The following is a 22403-nucleotide window of genomic DNA, read 5'->3' as shown; positions in this document are numbered from 1 at the left end:
AAATTAGGTCCATTGCCAGAAATTTAGTCGAACATGAAATATCAAAATATTTTGGCATACGATGAATGAATAGAAATATAGGAGAAAATTTGAGTATCAAAATAATTAAAATTGACAAATATTATTTGAACTCGTATTTTTGTTAATCACATTTTTATTATTATTTTATTATATAGTTTTTATTTATTGTAAGAATATAATTAACAAAATATGGAGTATAAATAAAATTTTCCTTAAAATTTGTTATGAAAAAAATTCCATCTATGAAATCAACCCCCTATTTATTGTGATTTGAATAAAGATTTTTGAACGACTATTATGATGATACCCAAAAAGAAAAGAGAATAAATACAATATAACTGCATTGCTATATTAATAGCAGTTTTAGTTGTAACTAAATCAAAAGCAGTCATAATACTTCCAGTACTTTAATAATGAAAAAAAGTTTAGAATGCCACTAAGACATGGCACAATCTATAATATAAATAGCAAGTTTAGATAAAAATAGGAATTGCTATGTTTCATGATCTACATATACAAATTAGAATCGAATCATTTTTTTATTGCAAAAACATCTTCCTGATCAAAATTGAATTTTCTAACAATTTTTTTATCAAGTCACACTCTAAGCTAAAAGTCTCAATTATGACTTCCACCACCAACTACAATCCTTGTATGCTAACCCAATTGATACCACATCACTTGAGTAATAAAAAAACAAAAAAAAATTAACATTAGTTTAAATACATACAAAATCTTATTGCATCCTTCAATTAAATTGAATAGACCATAAAGTAATTGCAAAAATGGGAGGAAAAGAAAGAAACAAAGAAAAACAGAGGTAAAGAATGCCTAGTTAGATTTATCTCAGTGGAAACATCGTTTGATATATCTTTTCTCCTAAAAAAATACACAAAATTATAGATAATTACAAAATGTAACCAAAAACAAAAAGAAGGAAAAAAATGTGAAGTAAGAAATCAAATCCTGGGAGGAGAAAAGAAAAAAATGAATTTTTATTTTATTCTTCATAGAAGATGACCAATGGTATAAAATGAATTTTAAGATCTTTTTACATAATTGAACATTTCACATTTTTATCCCATGATGAAATACCAAATTACAACGCCATCCTACAAAGTTAACAAACAAATGCCAGTTAACTATGACACTATGATCGAAGAGTGGAGCAAACATGAGACATTAGTGATGAAGAAAAAAAAGGAAGAAAAGAAAACGTAAAATGGGAAAAAAAATAATAAAGACTTTTCTTTGCTAAGTAGTTAATCATCTCAAAGGAAAAAAAAAAAAAAAAAGAACATGGCAACAATTTTAGTTATATTAGCTTTTAAAAATAGAAATAAAAAAAGCAAGGGATAACAGCAGCTGCTGCAAGATGAAGAAGAAGAGATGAAGTTGATTTTCTGAAGGAAAAAAATATTTTAATCATTTTGGCCCAATCGAATCAAAAAAGTGAAAGAAAATTTTAGCTAAAATGACCAAAATTCTAGTTGTCAAAAATATGTGCAATATATATATATATATATCAAAAAGATGGGCTGTTATAGTAACTTAGCTTTCTTCTTATATAGAAGGTAGATGTTATTGCAAATTCTCTATCTTCTTGACAACAATAATGTCGATGCAATTGGAAAAGGAAAAAGTTGCCAACGAAAGTTGGATTGCATCCTTAAGCTCGAAATCTGCTGCAATTTAAGTCCCATTCGTAGGTAATTTCATAAAAGTACGTATTTGAACCTTTGGAGGCCGATCGATTGCCTTAGTCTAGAAATGGCTTAACCTCCCTTAAACTTATAGCCCGGTTAGATTGCATTTTTTGTGAAGTTTTTGAAGAAATTATTATACTAACATTTTTTTAAAGATGTGATGTATACAAAGTAAAAAAAAAAATGATTAAAAAATATATAAAAAGAGTACTCATAAAAAATGAAAATATAATCCTTCAAAAAATAACAATCCAAACAAGAAATTTTCTATCCCAAAAAATGATAATAAAAATAACATACTATCCTGATGGTTATATACAAATACCCGTATTCATAATTATCAACTTTGATATCTAGTACTATAAGATGACGCAGAATCTTTCAATATTCTACACTACATTAAATCTTGAATAAAATTTTAGCAGATCAAAGCCTGCGAGTAAACTATTCCTTTCTACAATTAATTAACTTTCGGAAAGATAATAGTGAGTTGGGGAAATTTCACGGGCTCTTCCAAACGAGCCTTGAAAAATGTTTATAGGAAGGAAACACGGAGACGGAATGGAGCACACTAATGTATTTGACCGAAGGATGACTTTTGACCTTTTTTTCTTTTTCGTGAAGTAGAAACTCCAAGTTTCTAACATTTTAAACCGGCTTTCTTCTCGTTCTTATAGATTGCATGGTGGTGGTAGACGTCAACTTGTCGTTGTAGTATAGTGGTAAGTATCCCCGCCTGTCACGCGGGAGACCCGGGTTCGATCCCCGGCAACGGCGAATCGTTTTCGAACCCCCTTTTTCTGCTGATTTCCACACACTGTTCCTTGCCCAGCCCAACCAACGTTAGGCCCAAATGACAGCATCACAGCTAGGGATGCTAAACCTTAGCCTGGCCGCTAGTATCACGTTTCTGGCACACGGTCGACCCTATTCGCATTAGGCCCAACAAGAGAATATCCACATAAATAAGTCACTTTTTTGTTTATTTTATAAATATTAATAATAATTAACCCTTCCCTCTCCCCACCTTAAAGAAGGAAATAAACAAATACTAAGAGGTCGTAGCTCCGCTACACGATTCACGATTCATCCACCCGAGTACTGATAGCCATTGGTCAAATGAGAGGGGAAGATACTCGGCAATTTGTGAAAGGGAAGCTGGGAAGGCGGCAAGTATGAAGATCGTTCATCCGATTAAATGAACTTGACAGTCATTCATTTCCAGGAAGCCGGGGAGGGGCAGATTTTTTTTTTTTTTTTTTTTTTTTTGCAGCGAGTCTGTATATTCAGGCATTGGAACTTCATTTTATGGACCAGTCCAGATACGGAATCTCTTGAACTAATCAAAACAGAGGTTTTGCAAATCGTTTCACTTCTTACGAAGACGATCCTCGTGTCTGCAATTTTATGTAAGACGCGGAAAGTATTAGCAAAAGTCATCTAACGAGGGTCGAAGAACACTAACAAAAAAAAAAAAAAAAAATTCCAGGTTGCTTTAGCTTTTCGAATCGCAGGCAGGAGACCACATCTGTCACGGGAGTATCAGTGCCAATGGTCCTCCCTGTGCGGTACAACGCTGCCTTTTTCTACTCTCAGATTATATATTACACTCAAAATTAGCAAGAACCAATTCGACCAAACTGGCCCACCACCCTCTGTTAGTAATTCTCAGCGGTTTAAATAATAATAATAATGTTGTTGTTATTTATCTGCTCTTGCTTTATATACAAAACAAATATGTAGTATAAAATTTAATTTTTAACTCTTCATTGTCTCCTTTGATGATCAAGGCTCCTTCTCTCGCCTCCTTTCCTTTATCATGCTTTTCTGTTATGGTGGTGAATACATTTCACTGACGAGTAACGCAGCTGACCTGTTTCTGCACAACAGATTGTAGTACTGAATTTTCTGGGGGCGAAAGCAACTAGTCGTTGCAACATCTTGCTAATACTATTGAGCTACAGGGGACCAAATATTGCTCTGGTATTTAATATCGACAATCATGAATACATTAAGTACGTTAGAATTACTGAATAAGATGGTGGTCAAACTTGATAGCCCAGTACCTAAATCAATGTATTGTTGGCACTTCTCTTGCTATAAAAGCTGACAACAATTATTTATGAATTGTTGGCACCGGGCAAGACGTGTAAGGGGTTGCCATGGCTTAATTAAACAGCTTGCTGACTTGGTTGAATAAAAGCAACCCTCCTGATTAATAATTGTAATGCTTATCTGTTTCGGCTGATGATCATATTTTATGAGCTTGAAGATCCTAAATGTCTCCAGGCTGTCCCTCTTCAAGAGTCCCTTTCTCAAATGTGAACTATTGTGGCAGGGGATGGATATGCGGCAGTGACTTAGATTCTCGATCGTTGAATAACCTGCTCGTGCACAACTGCATGTTAGACCATACCAATCCTGGACGAGCTGAAAAGAGAGGTGAAAGGACGAGGACACTGCAAAAACACCCCTCTCTCGCTCCCGTCAAAAATAAAAGAGAAGAAGCGACAAGAGATAAATTAAGCATTTCGCTTGCAAGACAAACTCTGTTTAGTCTTTTGCAGCGTCAGTATTAGTTAAAGACAGTAAAATCCTTAATTCTCTTATTAATTCAAGAATGCAGAAAGATTTATTGCGGTCGTGTTTGCCCTTGCCGATAGCCGGGGCACACACATGATTCTGTTGTCATAATTTTTTTTTAACTACTGAGCTGGGGAACATCTCAGTAAGTTTGGAGCCAAATGAAACTTTGAAGACAGGGCTACTTAAATTAATATTAGGATGTTATCCCTATGTCATTTATGGCCGACCAACCATCTCGTGGGATGATGTCCAAATTAATCTTCTTGTCAGATTAATAATCAATCTTGAACCAGAGGTTGACGATGTGGCAGAGAGAGAGAGAGAGAGAGAGAGAGAGAGGAGAAGGAGATTCCAATTTCCAAGTGTTGTCATGTAGACGGGGCCCCTACAGGAATGCCTTGTTGCTTTGGACCACCCGGCCATCCTCTCCAGTCTCCTCCTCCTCTTCTATAAGAAGAAGGGGCCATTTTCATTTTGCCCACACCTCTGGAACACGACTGCTCGCCCCCCACCCTTTCATCCTCCTCTCGAGTGTTTCTTGTATATTCTGCTAAAACAAAGATCATTGCATATTATTGCACATTATCGATTCCTTAGTCTTTTTAATCCTTCACTTTCCATATTCACATTTCGATCAAGAAAGCCGTAGCCCATCAAATATGGATGCCAAGATCAGCAAAGCAGCCGCTGGAGGATCTAAGAAGAAGTGGTCAAACACTCGCAGAAGACTTGGAAGATTTCTCAAAGAACAGAGAGGGAGGCTTTACATAGTGAGAAGATGCGTTGTCATGCTTCTATGCTGGCATGACTGAAGTTCCTGAAGATTGGAGAGGGATCTCATGGTCTCTTTCACTGACAAACATTCTTCATCCAGAATTGACTGTAAACACTGGCAAATAGACTCCATCTTCTAGAGTTGTACGTTAAGCTAATCTAGCCTTTAGGCATTAGTATAGATGCTACCTTACTTAGCTTGTCGTAACTTGCATGGAGAACAGGGAGAGTTTTCGAGGCTCTTACTCTTACCGATTGACGTTAAGAAGATTATGTCAAGCAGAGATGCGAGAAAGCACCAATTGGAGTCTTCTTTTCTTATCCTTTTCCTGGCTCCATGCAACTTGCAAGCAGATTAAGCTGTACAGAGAGATATATTAATTAGAACACCTAGTCTTGAAGTCCACGAGGCATTTTATTATTGTTATTATTTTGTTACTACTGATTGGATATATGATATGATAAAAAAAAAAAAAGTTTCGATTTTTGTGCCTGTTTTTCTGTAGGTTTCAAGTTTTGTAGTTTTTATTTTTATTTTTATTTTTTGGTTTTTACTTTTTCCTTCCAGTGAGTCTTTCTTTTGGTGAAGAGGGGAGAGCTGAGAAGGGTTGTATTATTCATGGGATGACTCTCGTAAAGGTGCAGTGATACGTACAATTGCAGGACTGTTGAATAACTTTTAGAAGCATGGCTACTTACTGCGGAAGCAGTGTAAATAGTAGTGTAGTACAATTACTGCACAAAAAAACAATAATAATGAAGTACTTGTCCCGTATAGATTTATATTCATATTTTCTGTTCCCCTGATTAATTTCGCGACTTCTTTTTTTTTTTTTCCGAATCTCAGCTCTATTGCGGGATACGGGTAAGAATTCCAGAACACTTGCAAGAGTGGCCCGTGCTGTTGATCTTTTCATGCAGCAATCGATGATCAACCATCACTGCTAGCTTTATTTAGGCTGTGTTTGGATTGCATTTTTCATGAAAAATTGCTGTAATGATTTGACGTATGTGAGGAAAAAAATGTAATAGGAAAATGTGATCACGAAAAATGACGTAATTTTTTTACGAAAAACAGCAATCCAAACAAGGCCTGACATTTCCTGACTGGCCGAGGAGGACGCCTGCATCCTATTCCACTTGCAGAGTCACTAGAAAAAATTTGCCAATATTATTGTGAAGGATGCCACCATAATCAACGAAAATGGACACTGCTTGTGAATTTGGATTTGCTCAACCAACTCGAGTTTTAATCTCCCGTATTATGATTGATTGAGAAGGCGTGTTTGAATTAATTCATTTGTTGGACTTAGAATCCTAATCGCACCCAAGTGTACTAAAAAAGTGTCACTTACTGCAGTATTTCCAACCTTCATCCTTCACCAGGTTGCGAGTAAGTTTTTTTTTTTTGTCTAAAACGGCAACAATTCATTCATCCAAAAACAGGTTACACATTCTGAAGCAATGCTCCTTGAAAAGTCATTTTTTATAAATACATATTTTTTAATCATCATTTTATTTCACATGTATCTAATCATTATATTTTATTATTTTTTATAAACAAAAAAATTTTAAAAATTGCAATCCAAACGGAAGTACTGCTGAGGGTTTGCCCATCCCCTGGGCTAGTGTTAGTAACACGAGCAATTTTCCGTGAACCGGAAGTGGCTATTCTTGACTTGACTGGCCACCGCTCTGAGCTGTGATGATGGTACGCCAATCATTTGTTAGTTCTTATTAGTTCTCACTTCTCACCGGGAAAACTTAAAAAATAAATAAAATAAAAATTATTTTTTAGTAAGACCAGAATTAATGATCATTTGCGTGAAGAGTCGTCGGCGTGGGTCAGGTCTCCAAGACTCCCTAAAAGCTTTAGAGCACGTGTGAGTAGTCGTGGACTACGATCATGTCACTGACGAGACTGAATCCTACTGGTAGTAGTACCACTATTTCCCTTAGCACCAAAAGAGAAAGAAAGACGTATGTAAAGATGAATAGTAGATCGATCCAATTGTACCCTCCAAAAGATAAAATGACAAATCGAAACCGAATCTTTGAGCTCAAAATTAGCTGGAAATGATCTTATTGATCGCGATGGGGGTAAAACTGGCTTATCTTCCGCATGGGGATTCCGGCTACAGTTGTGCCTTCCGCAAAATTTTATTAGGCATTTGGAGCGAGGGAGATGGCAAAAAAATTTGAAATTCTCTCAAATTTCTCTAGGTTGTATAAGTGAGCTAGGAAGTATTTATTAGAGTTGTAATTTACCACTTGTTTGTGTTCATATGTATTCAGATAACTAGTGGACTGAAGAACTAAATACCTTCTAAATAATCTAAGAAAAATTATCGAAAAAATCTTGATCTAATGATTAAGATTGAAATTCTAAAAATCAGAGATATTAGCTTTTAATCTCTCTGTAGCCTCTTCGCTTCTTAAATTTAATGTGTGCTGAAATTTTTTTTTTAAAGAATCTAAAAAAAGTTCCCAATCTAGAAGGTTCAAATTCTGCTCACACTTTTATATGAGTTTCAGGTTCACATCGAGTTCAATATAAACTCATAATTGAGTACACAATTATATATGATATGTATTTAATAATTATGAATTACTATAAAATTATATATACATAAATTATTAATCTTTTATGTTATAATATGTACAATTATAAGTTTTATATACACACATATAATTATACTTATATACATGCGGGAGTATAAACCTAGTAAGGTTCGAACTTGATTCACATTTAATTTGAATCAATATTCATATCCAAAACTCTATCCAACTCAATTAAAAATTAGATTTAGTGGACTTTTTTCTTAGACTGAACACGCCAGACTTAGGATGGTTCAACCCCACTGATAGTCCGCATTGAAGAAAGTGAAGTGCAAATGACACTCATATTGGAGCGCAAAGTGTAGGGTCTGTTTGGCACCTGAGTTTTTACTTAAGTTTGTTTTATACTAGTTTTTTTATCAAATTTAGTTATAGTAACAAAAAAAATTTCTCAAAATTTTTTACCTACGCGCTTCAAAATACCTAAAATCCAAAAAAAAAAAAAAATTCCTTCATTTTTTCTTCTTCTTCCTCCCCCCCCCACCCACCATCACCACCTCCGCTGCCGATTTTTTTTTTTTTCCTTTCTCTCTCTCTGGTTGTGAGACCAGATCGCACCGGGAGAGAGGAAGGGTGAGGGTGGCGGGGAAAGGGGAGAATAGGGGGGAGAGGGAAAATTGCAACAAAAAAAAGAGTTTCTGTCGCTACTTTGTTAAGCAAGAGAATGAGAGGAGGGAGAAAGGGAAAATTGGAAAAAAAAAAGTTTCTGTTGTTGCTTTATTTGTCGGAGGGATGGAGAGTTGGCGGGTAAGGGAAGGGGAAGGGGGAAGGGGAGAGGGGAGGAAAGGGGGGAATGGAGAGGGAGAAGATGGGTGGCGGGGGGAAAGGAAGGAGAAGGGGAGAGGTGAAGAAGGAGAGGTGGAGAGCAGGAGAGAGGAAAAGGAAAAAAGCAAAAAAAAAAAAGTTTTCTTTTGCTGCTTCATTGGCAGTTTTGGGAGAGAGAATAGGGGTGGGAAGGGGAAGGGAGGAAAGAAAAGAAAAAAAAGGGGAAAAATAAAAAAGAAAATGAAAGGAAGAAAATGCAAAAAAGAAAAAGTTTTTCATATTACAAAAGTTTTTTAATAATTTTTATAATGATTTATAGTAAAATTTTAGACAAACATTCAAAAAATTCACTTGCCAAACGGCGCCGTAATTAGACCAAACAAAAAAAAAAATATATCATTATGATTTAAGTATTTAACCTCTGGTGACAACTTAGTTGCAATCCCTGTTTGGATTGCGATTTTCCTCAGAAAAATTACTACATTTTTCATGAGCATATTTTCTTATCATCTTTTTATCTCATATATATCAAATTACTACAGTATTTTTTCTACAAAAAATTCACAAAAATGCAATCCAAACGGGCCTTAAGTTGCCACCAGATGTTTTGGGGAAACAAAGGTTTTGACGGTCAATGGAAGCTTTACTGCAATCACGTGCGCAAGGCCCACCATGAATTTGACGTTTCACGTAATCACCAAGCAAAGCGTGAGGCAATGGGACCTTTCACTTGTCCCATATATGAAATGTTTGGGCTTAAGCCCGTAAGCACAAAGTCCCACAAATCACTATCTCCTGCTCCATATCATGCGCACATGAGATCAACGCGTCCGCTCCGTCCATCATTCCCTCACGTTAAGACTGGTAAATGAAGTCCAGTTGTATTTACCCAAAGCAAAAAGGTGGAAAAAAAGGTTAATTGTTAATTAACTTTAGTTCTCATAAAAATACAACTATGACCAACACAAAACAAGCTTGCATTATTTTTCGTATGCATTCCTAGACAAAAGAAAGCAAATACTCCCAGTTTGGGAGTTTTGGGAATTCTTTCATTTTTTTGGGGTCATATATGAGGACTTGAAGAAAAATGATATGAGTTTTTGAATCCTTTCTAATTTCTAAGATGGAGTCCTTTTCATGTTCCCAGCCTTCGAATTTAAATCTAAGTCCGAGAAAAGCATGGATGCCACACGTTTTCCATGCAAAAGTTGTTACTTAGTTCAATTCTTCAAATAAATTCTATGTTGAAGCACCCACTATGTGGGAAAAAAAAAAATGCAAAGTAGTTGTCATATCGACCTCTTATAAAGTGTTGTCCATATTTCCGTTTCCAAAAAAAAAAAAGAAAAAGAAAAAGAAGGAATATACGTATTTTCTTATTTAATGACCCACAGCTCATCATTGGCTATAAATACGTTATTATGGACAAGGGGCACGGACGGTTGCAGGGTTTTGGCCATTTTCAACAGCACGTAACTTTGTTTACACGACGTGTAACTAGGGATGGCAATGGGGGCGGGTGCCCGCGGGTGCCCGCCCCGCGGGGGGCTCACGGGGCGGGGGTTGGGGCGGGGGGTGGGGCGGGGGCGGGGGGGAATTTTTTCCCCCCGCTTAGAAACGGGGCGGGGGTATACTCCCCCGCCCCATCCCCCGCCCCGCCACCCGCAAAAAAAAAAAAAATAAAAAAAAATATATATATATATATATATATGACTTTATATTATATGTAAGTTAATTAGTTACAACTCTTGAGATTACTCTCACACTCTCCATGCTAGCTATTTTAGAGATTAAATGGTCGGGCATTGAGTTACAGGACTGGTGGAGGAATGAACAATTTTGGTTGATTGGAGGGACTAGTGCCCACTTGGCTGCCGTGCTCCAGGGACTACTAAAAGTGATTGCCGGATATGAAATTTCCTTCACTTTAACTTCAAAGTCAGCTGGTGATGACGAGGAGGATGAGTTTGCAGATCTCTACATTGTTAAGTGGACGTCTCTCATGATTCCGCCGATAACGATTATGATGGTCAACTTCATTGCAATAGCAGTTGGAATTAGCCGGACAATATATAGTGTTATACCTCAATGGAGCCGCCTGTTAGGGGGAGTTTTCTTCAGTTTCTGGGTTCTAGCACATCTGTACCCTTTTGCCAAGGGGCTCATGGGCAGAAGAGGAAGGACGCCTACTATTGTTTTTGTTTGGTCAGGACTCGTAGCCATAATCATATCTCTTCTTTGGGTTTCAATTAATCCTCCAGATGCCACCAACCAGATAGGAGGTTCATTTCAGTTCGCCTGAGTAGTGATTTTAGTTTTGGGGTCAAATTGAGTCCCAAACTTGATAGGAGAATTTTTTTTTATTCTTTAGATTAATCTCCCTATGCAGCAATCTCAAGAGTTATTACCCTTATTATATATAAATTTTATTAACCCCGCGGGGGAAGCGGGGCAAGGCGGGGCGGGGCGGGGGGAGCGGGAGGCGGGGGACGGGGCGGGGGACGGGGGGAACTAATAGGCAACGGGGCGGGGGACGGGGGAGGGGTCCCCCGCCCCAACCCCGCCCCGTTGCCATCTCTACGTGTAACTTTAGTACAAAATTTTGCGGGCCCCACACACGGTGTAAAAATCGATGCACAACTTATTATTTGGAGCACACAAAATTTTTTGACCAAATCATGGCCATTAATTGATGACCGTCCCTACCCCATTTCCACGTTATTATGGTATCCGAAGGACCTTACAAACTTTTAGTCAATCATGTTCTAAGTATACATAGATATATATATATATATATATATATATATAGAATTTTTTTCCCCTTCAGGACACGTACTTGGGGCGGGGCTTGCAGGGTGGAAGGCTAGTTTAAAAAAAAAATCCATCACTTGTAACCACAACGTAGGTCTAACCCAATTGAATTAGTACCAGCTACAGAATGGGTTTCTGGTCTGCACTTGGTCCTTGGGTCAGCAATTGTTTTACTTATTTGAGGCCCAAGATGTTCACACTGTTGATGAGATGCCCATTTTATACCAGGCAGCCCAAAGTTGGAAAATGTGACAATGCAAATCTCCAATCTTTATTTTGCTGGGATAAAGAAGTGGAAATTAAATGACTGTAAAATGTCAGGAATTTTATTTTTTTTGTAATAATAAAATGTCAGGAATTCAAGATAAGTGGATGAACTCGTCAACAGGAGACCGCCAAAAAAAATGTTTGAACTACACAGAAATGTCACACACAATTAACTCATCACGTAAATCATTAGGGCTAGTAAGTAATTACAATTGAGGAGGAACGAAAAGGAGTGGGTGCACGCTGGGGCTCATTGCCCCGTAACTAGAATCTTTATGCCTTGTAGCATCCTGGCAGCGAACGAACCAACTTAAGATTAGAAAGTAATGGTATTGAATAGGGATAATTTCAGAAGGCTCCCCTAAGGTTTTTAACTATTTCATTGGCCTCCCTTTAGATTTTAAAAATTACACTAATCTCCCTTAAAATTTTATTATTTTGTAACATCTAAATCCAACCAACAATTAAAAAGTAATATTAGAATGGATAAGATAATATAATTTCATCGTTACCCCTCATCTACTAGATTATTTAATTAATCTAATGCCTGCCCAAATATTAAAAAACACTAGAATTTATTATTTATCATCAGAGATTAAATCACACATGGTATCAAAACTAGTATATCATTTTATATATTTTACTTAATGTAAGATCTAAATTACTCTTTTTAGTTACAAACCCATTATCAAACATGATCAACAGCAAATAATCAAATAACCCGTAGCCAAAATATTACAAAGCATGAATTTTAATACCATAAAAATCCCAACAATTAATTTTAATATGTTGACAAGAATATTTATGATGTTAAAGTTTGTTCTGCGTAATATTTTGATTGCAATTTTTTTGATTATTTGTTAATAATCACGTTTGACAATGAGTATGTAACTAACAAGAGTAATTTAAATATTGTATTAAGTGAAACATATCAAATGATATAGTACTATTTTTTGATGCTAAACAACAATTTTAGTGATTTTCTTTAATATGTGGGTTAAGATTAAATTAATTAAATAATGTAATATATGAGAGACAATAATGGAATCATATGAGTGTGTTTGGATAACCATGATTTGGAAAAAAAGTTTATTTATTTATATCACAAACACAATTTTCAATATATCTTTTTATCTTTTCAATCATTTTATTATCTTATATACATCGCATCACAAAGAGCGTTAAAATAATTATTTTAAATAATCTTATATCCATACACACTCTCTCCTAATGTCAATTTTCAATTATCAACTGCACCTAAATGTTACAAGATAATCAATCACAAGGAAAGTCAGTGTAATTCTTGAAACTCGAAGGGATGCCAGTAAAATAGTCAAAAACCTCATGGGAGGTTTTTGAAATTATCCCTATTCCAAATAGTGTAGTGAAATAATGATGGTTCTAAAGACGTAAAGGATAATGAGCCTCTATTAGTGGAGGGAAATAATGATGGTACTAGCTAACAAATAGTAGTATAAGTAAAGACATAAAGATAATGAGCCTCCTATTGGGGTAGTGAAATAATGATGGTACTAGATATAAGTAAAGACATAAAGATAATGAGCAGGTCCAGCTTGACTTTGAACGGTGGAATGACTCTTCTGGAGCAGCTGACACATTTTTCCTACTACTGCTGTACTGTATGACAATTACTGATCGTTTATTTTATTTTATTTTATTTTATTTTCACAACACTCCGCAAGGTTAGAGGTCTGAGAATTGTTCTGGTAAATCAAACAGGTTGGCGATTTCCAGATTCCCGTAATGTCCTTCTCGTTCGCAGGCTATTACGTTAACCTGAGGGCTGAGCCGCTGAGGGATCTCATTTTAGACAAGACGAGATACACCACAACGCACAGGAAACTCGGTTAAAAGAAAGTCCAAATATTTGTCCAACGCTTCCTCTTTTTAAACCTTTGGACGTCAGTTAGGGTTTATGGAACAAGGCTGCGGTGACATACAACATGGTAAGGACTAATGCGCAATATACAAAGTTGTTATATTGAAAATCCAATCAGGTTTTTGGAAGTATCAGAAGTTTTAGAATTTGTTCTTACTATCAGCTGCTAAAAACTCCTTTTTTTTTCTTGGTTTAATCGTTTCTGACCAACTCTGGAAGATGTCGTTCAATATATATGGCATATAATAGCTACATATTTTTCCTCAAAAAAAAAAAAAATTATTCATCATCAGATCAACTTCGTCTCCTCCAATACTGGGAAGCAAATAAAAATTGAGACTAACGATGACAATCGCCTACGAGTATCTTCAAGGTCCCTAAATGATCACAAAGTTGTTTATAGCAGTGCACCACAGCTTGGACAGACAGTAGCCGAAAAAGTCTTGATAGCAGTGCACCACAATTTAGACGGTAGCCCAAAAAAGTTTTGATCTAGTGGTTAAAATTGGAATCTAAAAGATTAGGATTCTATGTTCAAATCCTCTTTTTGTTCCCCGCTTGTTAAATTCCTAAAATGACTTGCAGAAAGTTGTCCATTTAGCAAGATTCGAGAAACTATCAAATCACACCTGGTTAACGGGACTAGGAAGGCCAGAATATATGCTAATATTAATAAGGAGGTTGCAAGCGTTGGGTATTGTTTTGAAAATGTGAAGTTTAACTAAACCAATGAGTGCTGTTGTTAGAAAAATTCATGCAAAATTACCAAGTATCAACCTGAAAACCATTCTTATGAGAAAACGTCAAAACGCATCCCACTTTTGGGTCGAAAGGTATAGGTGTTTGTACATCCTCGGTTAAGAACTACTAAGAGATATCTCTATTTGATAGGGTACATCATATATGGACTACCAGTAATATCCAAGACTCCAAATACTCCATCAAGATAATACAAGCTGGCTCTTAGCTTACCTGTACGGAAAGACACTACGGCTCACTCGCTTAAGGTCTCAGGTCTTACATGTTGATAGACGAGTACATGAAAAAGGAGAGAAAAAGACCTGTATGCCAGTTCAAACAGGAATTAATTACAGAAGATGTGTCAAAGCATATCGCTAAAGCAGAAAACAGCAGCGGTTGTGAAGATGTTGAATGATTCAGAAGGCAATACTTTATGAAGATGTTGAATGCTTCCGAAGGCAACGGACAAGTAGTAATTTGTCGTTTGTTTTGAGATCTTCGACAATACGTGGAGCCTCCTTGCACAGTTACAGGAACAGCCCCAGGATTGTGCCTTGTACTGTTGATGCATGGTCGACCGTCAGGCCCACGACGTACAGCTCAAGGACATGGAAACCCTACGAGGACCATTTGTTGTTGGTGCACGTTTACTGTTAAGATATGTATCTTGTATATTAGGAGTCAACATGGTGATATTAACCTTGACTGACTCAATCAATTAGCGATTAGATCAGATTAGATTAGGCATTAGTTGTGTATATTTTGTAAAAATGTCTGGGTTCATTGTACCTTTATTATGTTCCTTTCTGTTCTTGTGTATTATTATGTATCTGTTGTATGTCTGTGTGTTTTTTTTTTTTTTCCTTTTTAACTATTGTCATCTAAGAGGTTTGGATTTAAACCCACTTTTTTGTTTTTCAAATTTTTCTTGAGTGACATTCTTGTTTTCTTCGCTAGAGTTTCTTGTTCCGAAGTGACACAGGACCTTGTAGTGATTTGGATTTTGCGCTCCCACTCATCTGCATGCAACACAGATTATACACAGGGGAAGTAGCCATTTTTCTGCAATTGAAGAAATTACATACATATGGCGAAGTAATGTTATGTGTCAAAGAAAATTCTATGACAAAATTTGGACTCAAGCATTAAGAAGCTGGTCTTGATATTGAGCAACAATATTGAATATGACAAAAGCGAAGAGACCATTTGCGTACTCAACTATGATAAATTTCTTTCCTGTCTATAGCCATTTGCGTAATCATCTTTCTTTTCTATTCTTTTTTGGGGCAAATTTTCTCTTCTCATTGATCAGCAAATTGAGTGCATACAAGGAATACAAAGACTTCAAACACTGCATCAGGATGGAACTGTACTATACACATATTATATTGATCAGTATTCTATACAACAGTCATCATCTGAAGCAACTATGATGCAGGTCAAGCTCCTTGACTAAGTCCCAATTTGCTCTCTGTTTATATGAATCTTTCTCCATCCAGCAATGAAATCATCACAAGGCACTAGTTAATCATAGGCAAGGTTCGATTTATTGTGCAGTTAAATTTTCATAAATATATAGAAACAGCAGGATCCACTATTAAACTTCGGGCATTTTTTTTTTTTTTTTAAAATTGATCCATATCTGTCAACACAATTGAATTCGACTATATAAATCTTCAACAAATAATTAACCATCTATAATAATCACAAGTGATTCAGAAAGGAAAATATTATTTGTACTCCTATTTTTGTTATTCACACTCCTACTATCATTTTAGTCATATATTTTTTATTTATCAAACTATAGGATGAAGCACAAAAAAAAAAAAAAAATAGTGTGCAATTATGCTAAAATAGGGTACAAAAATATTTCCCATCTAGAAATTGGTCGGAAATTTTGCTAAAAACAGAACGGAAGGAAAAATTGCTAATTGCCCCTATTTTATTCCCCAAATGGAATCACTTATCAACGTGACAGGCGACACTGACCCCTCTCCAACATTTCCCACTCAGCACATGGATTCTGAATCCCCTTTCCGTCATTTGCCTTCAATAATACCACTTTCCTAACCCTAGCCCTAGACAAAAAACAGATTTCTAACACAGATATGTATTCTCAAGCTGATGAATGCCTAAGTTCATGGAGCCTGCTAATCATAAGTATTGTATCTCTGAGAATCTTGAGGTGACTGTTGAGTGTTGGTAGGATTGCTAGCTAACTGATCGCCCAATACTAAAAAGAAACAAAAAAATGTTCTCTTCTGGCAGTGAGATTACACATTTTGCACAGCTTTCACCATACCTGTGCCCTCCCTCCTCCACCACCTCCTCCTCTACTTCCAGTACCCTGGGCCTCAATGGCAATAATGAAGCATTTCTTCTTCTTCATCACCAGGATCTGCTCTCTCATTACCTTGCTGTAGCGCCCATGATCGAAACTGCCAACACGATGACGGCTCCCACTTCAACCAAGAAGACAACTACTGCATCGACCACCAACCCACAAATATCTAGTGCTACTCCTCTCCACACACGTTATAGAAGGAAGCAACCGGCGAAAAGGGATCGGCACAGCAAGATTTGTACAGCCCAAGGTCCAAGGGATAGGAGAGTTAGGCTGTCCATGGACATTGCACGAAAGTTTTTCGGTCTTCAAGACTTGCTAGGCTATGATAAAGCAAGCCAAACTCTAGATTGGCTGCTCACCAAGTCAAAAGCTGCCATTAAGGAACTACTAGACATGAAGGATACTGATCATGATGCAAATGCAAGGTGTCTATGCTTTTGGTCTGAAGCAGGCAATGTTGTGGCTGCAGGAACAAACACTAAAGAAGATGAATCAAAGAAGACAGCTTCCAAGAGGAAGAGAAAGAAGACTAATCAAGCCAAAAATCCAAAGATGGTTGCATTAAGTAAACTTGTAAAAGAGTCTAGGGCAAAGGCGAGAGCAAGAGCTAGGGAAAGAACAAGAGAAAAAATTTCCCTGAGGAAGCTGAGTATTGACCAGAAGTCACCTGATCTAATCCCCCTCAGTCCAGACCATACAAAGCCTGCAGCCTGGAGCCAAATTGGCACTTGCAAAACTAAAGACTCCAGCATGCTTGGTACGATCTCCTCCTTGAAGTTGAATGCAAGTATCCAAGAGGATGATGGATTTTTCTGTTTTAATCCTCGAGCCGGCGCAATAGGCTCGGAAGAAATATCTCAAGACTCCCCGAGGATCATAAGAAAGCCGAAGCCTTCTTCGATCCTAGGTTTTCAGAGAAACCTCATTCTCTCCAAAGAAGCAAGTCCAAATTTCGACAGCTGGTCACTTGTTACGAATGGAAATTGGGGCATTAGTAGCAGCATGACATCTTCTAGCTTATGTGCTGTTACCAACACGAGTTCAACAAAAGGTAACTCAGAATACCCATTAAGAATAATATGGAAGTAAAGCTGTGTACACACTCAATTACCACTTTAATGTTGATCTTTTCCTTCATCCCCATAAATCTTTTTGTAGTACTTCAAATTTGCGGGAAGCCTTCCGAGGACAAAAGCAACAACAATCAAGTTCCATGTGGCAGGCAGATTCATAGATCCACGTAAGTCTTGTAATTCTCCTTCAATTTATATTTTGGGGGGTTCAGTTTGAAACTCCAGAACCCTGTAATCTTGAAGGTGAAATTTTCTTTTGATCTTCTTTGTATTCCTGAGCGGATATTTCTTTGTCTGTACTGCACGTTCATGATCCGTTTCTCCATATCTGGAATTTTTTTTCCTAATTTTTTCTTGTTTTCTTTTCTTTTCTTTTCTTTTTTTTGGATATAATTTGCTATGTGAAAGTAGCCAGTCTAAACATGGAAAGTTTTGTTACCACGTCAATTCAGAACTTCCTTTTCCTTTTAATGAACATTTAACTAATTTGGCCAACCTTTGTTTGTCTTCGGAATCACATCACCTAATTCTGCCAAAAAATGAGAAGTTGTTGCGGGCATCCCTCTTTCACAAATATAACTCAATAAGCTGATCCATCAACATATATAACTCATGTTTTGATTGATGAAGCAGAAGTTGAGCTATTTGACACCCCCAAATATTTTCTGAACTTTCATAACTGTGACTGGCTTTCATGTTATCCATAAGTTTCCGTGTAAATACGAGTTTATACTAAAAGAAGCTCAAAGAATTTGGCCATAAGTCTTATAAAGTGAAATTTAAGTTTTTCCTTTCTTTGACTCGTTATTTAGAGCTTCTCCTTTAATGTTCATTTTCTACACCAAAAAAAATTTATAAAAAAAAAAAAAGATGCCAGAAATCGCTAGATGTCCGTGATATAGTACATGGGCAAGGGCATTATTTTGTCTTCATTTTTGTATTCCCGGACACTTGTACAGGGATGGCTCAAAAATTGTATATCGGCTTGGGAGTATATCCTAATTTGAACTTCACGAATCCTGGTGTTGGAATTTGGTTGTACTAGTATTATCTCCTTTCTTTTTTTTTTTTCTTGATCCTAATTTGAAATTGTATTTCGGCTTGGGAGTATGGTCTCCTTTCTTTAAAAAGAAGAGGCAATTGTATTTTTTATTTTGTCTTCATATCCCAAGCTCTTCTAGAATTTTATGCTGATTTAGTAGTGTAATCAAAAGCAGAAAGCTACCAATCCAGGTTACCTAAATCGGATTTTTTTTTTGGGTGAAAACCTAAATGTGATGTGGTTTTTCAAACTAAATTTCGGGGGAAAAAAAAAAACGAGTCTCTGTGTGTGCTTGTAGACACGTATACATGCTACAAACAAGTACTAGGAAAAATTGTCTAACGAAAATTATGCCAGGGAGGAAAACCACTTGTTTACAATCTTAAATTTATGCAAACTTTTGCTAGATTTTGTTGCTTTCAAGGAAGAACGTTTCACAGAGTGCAATGGTTGAATATCACATTTTTTCTACCGTACTTGCTAAAAACCTGCATGATGACATCTGAAAATTTGACACCATAGCAATAGGCTATCAACGTTTACCTCTGGTGAAGAAACTACTGATGTAATTTATCTCCTTTTTTTTTTTTTTTCCTACTTTGTTTTTGGTGTTGCCTTTTTCTGCATTAGAGAAAGAGAAATTAGAAATGCGGCCTGTCAAGGGTTTAATACCCATCATGTTATTAGAAAGTGATGAACTTTTAGGTTTTAGTAATTCTCCCCCCTGTAAACTCTTTCAATTCACAAATAAATTTCTTCGTTTTTCAGGTAGCTAGATGTCCAAGTTTGCACCCGGTAGTTCTTCTCTGGGGCATTTAATTTTAAAATCAGATTTGGGGTTTTTTCTTGTTTACATTTTTTACTTCTCTACTTTTTAAGTTTTAACTCATTTTTTTTTTTTTATTGAGAAGTCAGATTCTCAAAAACAGCTATAGCTACTGGCAACTGGCAAGAACATTGTCTGAATTTACCAAACTTTTAGACAAAAACACCACGTCAATAGCTAAACAACTTTTTAAAATGATCATTTTTTCTTGTACCCCTTAAAAAGCGGAATTACATGACAATAGGCCCTAATTAGTATCCGTCTTGTAGATTTTGAATGAATGGATATGAGAACGTGATCCAACATGATTGAGGATTAAACTTCCAAGCATGCTGGAGCAACCACAAGACACCATATTTCGTGAGTTCTGAGATTACTCTTTATCAAGTTCTCGGACATTCAAGATTCCTGTTACTTCTTAACCATGTAAAAGAAGCTTCCACCAAGAAATCCTGTGGATACTATATAGCATGTCAAGCCATCTGCTAAACCCTAAAAAAAGGAGTGGTGAAAAATCTTTTGATATATCTACAAGTCCCTGTCTATGGATGCTTCTGCCTTTGATAAAACAGCACCGGAAAGGGTTTAATCCCGCACAACGTATTTAGTCGATTAATGGTCAAATTAATGTTTGCGTGTGGTTGTCGAGTTTGGTACTACAGAAATTCACATACTGTTAAGAATGTACACTGATAATATATTGTACTGGACAGCTGGACTTGATAGTTGAGATTCATTTGCAGAGACATCACAAACATCCGGGCAATGTACTCAAATACAACTAAACAAAGCTTCCACAAGGAAACCTAGAAACATCTAACTAAATGCAAGCAAACCATACTGTGACCAATCTTGAGAAGAAATCACGTTAGCTAAGGAAAATCGATCCAAAAGAAATCTGAGATAAAGTTCAACTTACGCGGAGTTGGAAAGGTATAGTCATGCATCCGAGATCAATATGTCAAATGCAGTGTTGATCTCGACGGCTCAGCAAGATACTGTGCAGCCAATAGTACTGCTGTTGTGGAGTCCGCCGGGAGAACACGGAATTGTAGACGCTTTTTTTCTTATAATATGTGAAACTAGTACTGAGAAGATGAAACTAAAGAAGGAACATCTGTAACAACGGAATTCCAAGCTGTCTAGCGTAGTAACAGTAACTTCACCGCCGTAAAACCTTATAAGTACCATCGCACCCTGTCCAATTATATAAGCTTCAACAAGATTTAATGCAGCTGATGAGTAGTGAAGGTGAATAGACATGTATTGAGAAATAGACAAGTCTTCAAATATGGAAAGGACAAATGCTGCTTTCAAAAATGAATATTCGTGGTGAATGCTAATAGTAACAGACAGCAAAAGCCCACAAGAGATCTCTCTCTAGTTGTCTGATGTTGAGGGTAGTAGAACTTCTTTTTTCTCCTCCTTCTTTATTTTTTTAAAAAAATTTGTATTTCCAAGTATGGTGAGATGTTGGATCGTTTTCAGAGTAGTTACTATGTACTGGTAGTATTGGTTACCTGGAAACAAGTGCGAAATCAGAGGTGTGGCTACTGGCAGGCAACTGGCTAGGTTTCTTTTCTTTCTTTCTTTGCGTGATGGAGTGGAGTTGAACAGTAGGAAGTCGCAGTATCATCAGCCCATATCAGTATGGTGATAATGGTACTTCGACTCGGACAAACTCCCTGTTTTTGCTGTGATTCATTAACACAACTAAGTCTATAATACTGCTACTGGTAAGTGGTAACCAGTATCAACATAAAGAAATGTATTACCAGTACTCCTTGCCAGTATCAACATAAAAGAAATGTATCAACCACTTACCAGTATCAACATAAAGAAATGTATTACCAGTGCTCCTTTTGTCCCAGTTATTTTGTCAAATTTCATGAATCCACTTTTTGCAAAAACAATGGCTCTGTTTGGATTGTAAATTATTTGAGATATTTTTACTGTAGCACTTTTTGTGATGTGATGTCTGTGAGATAAAAAGGTAATTGGGAAGATAAAAAGGTGCGTTGGAAATTGTAATGATGATGTAAGCAAATAAATTTTGGCTAATAAATCTCTATCCAAACAAACCCAATGATTTGTTCATTTTATAATCTTATCCCGACAAATTCAAAAGAAATGTATCAACCACTTACCAGTATCAACATAAAGAATGTATTACCAGTGCTCCTTTTGTCCCAGTTAGTTTGTCAAATTTCACGAATCCACTTTTTTAAAAAACAATGGTTTGATTGTAATGTTTGTACTTCATTTTATAATCTTAATCTTATCCCGACAAATTCAAAATTTGAATTTGAATTTGAATTTGAATGGTAGTATACATATTATTAAAGGAGAGACAATATTGGAAGAAGAGACTAAAAGGCGCTTTAATTTTCTCAATATGACAAATATTTTGGGACATTTCAAATTAGAAAGTGTGATATTTTAAATTGGATGGAAGGAGCACTATATTTTATATATAATACTACAACTTTTCCTATTCTTTATATGGGACGAAAGGAGTGCTATATTTTATATATAATAATACTACTTTTTTTTTTCGATACGATAGTTTTCTATACTATGAGGAAGGGAGGACCTGAAGAGGTCTTGGGGTAATTCGGAGGGAATTGAACCACCACCGGATCAGACGGTGGTTGCTACTTTTCCTATTCTGCTAAAAAAAAAATTCAGGCCTTATTTGGATTGTAGTTTTTCACAGAAAATTTTTTTACATTTTTCATCAATACATTCTTTAATTATTTTTTATCTTATATATATAATTGCTACAGAATTTTTTTTTTAATAAAAATTCCTAAAAATGGCAATCTAAAGGGAACCTCAGTATTCGTGCAGCATTACACACATTTTCTTAAGCAACAGCAGCAAGAATAATTGGGGAAGGTGGGGACACAAGATCCAGTGTTTCCT

At 36.3% G+C, this 22403-nt stretch overlaps 2 protein-coding genes and 1 non-coding gene across 3 annotated transcripts; all 3 read left to right on the top strand.

Annotated features, from left to right (window-relative positions):
- Nucleotides 1–2432: 2432 nt before the first annotated feature.
- On the top strand, nt 2433–2504 carry TRNAD-GUC (transfer RNA aspartic acid (anticodon GUC)). Its single transcript has one exon. It is a non-coding gene; the product is annotated as a tRNA-Asp (tRNA).
- A 2283-nt stretch (nt 2505–4787) lies between these two features.
- Nucleotides 4788–5508, top strand: LOC113700124 (small polypeptide DEVIL 4-like). Its single transcript, XM_027220595.2, has one exon. It carries the CDS (start codon nt 4973–4975, stop codon nt 5123–5125), a length of 153 nt encoding a protein of 50 aa, XP_027076396.1. The 5' UTR covers nt 4788–4972; the 3' UTR covers nt 5126–5508.
- Nucleotides 5509–16345: 10837 nt separating this feature from the next.
- On the top strand, nt 16346–20120 carry LOC113698915 (transcription factor CYCLOIDEA-like). Its single transcript, XM_027218867.2, has 3 exons — nt 16346–17588; nt 17696–17777; nt 19748–20120. Exons 1-3 carry the CDS (start codon nt 16442–16444, stop codon nt 19752–19754), a joined length of 1236 nt encoding a protein of 411 aa, XP_027074668.2. The 5' UTR covers nt 16346–16441; the 3' UTR covers nt 19755–20120.
- The last annotated feature ends 2283 nt before the right edge of the window (nt 20121–22403 follow it).

This window comes from Coffea arabica, chromosome 7c (genome assembly GCF_036785885.1).
Source record: "Coffea arabica cultivar ET-39 chromosome 7c, Coffea Arabica ET-39 HiFi, whole genome shotgun sequence".
Classification (NCBI taxonomy): Eukaryota; Viridiplantae; Streptophyta; class Magnoliopsida; order Gentianales; family Rubiaceae; genus Coffea; species Coffea arabica.
This window is presented reverse-complemented; position numbering and strand designations above follow the sequence as displayed.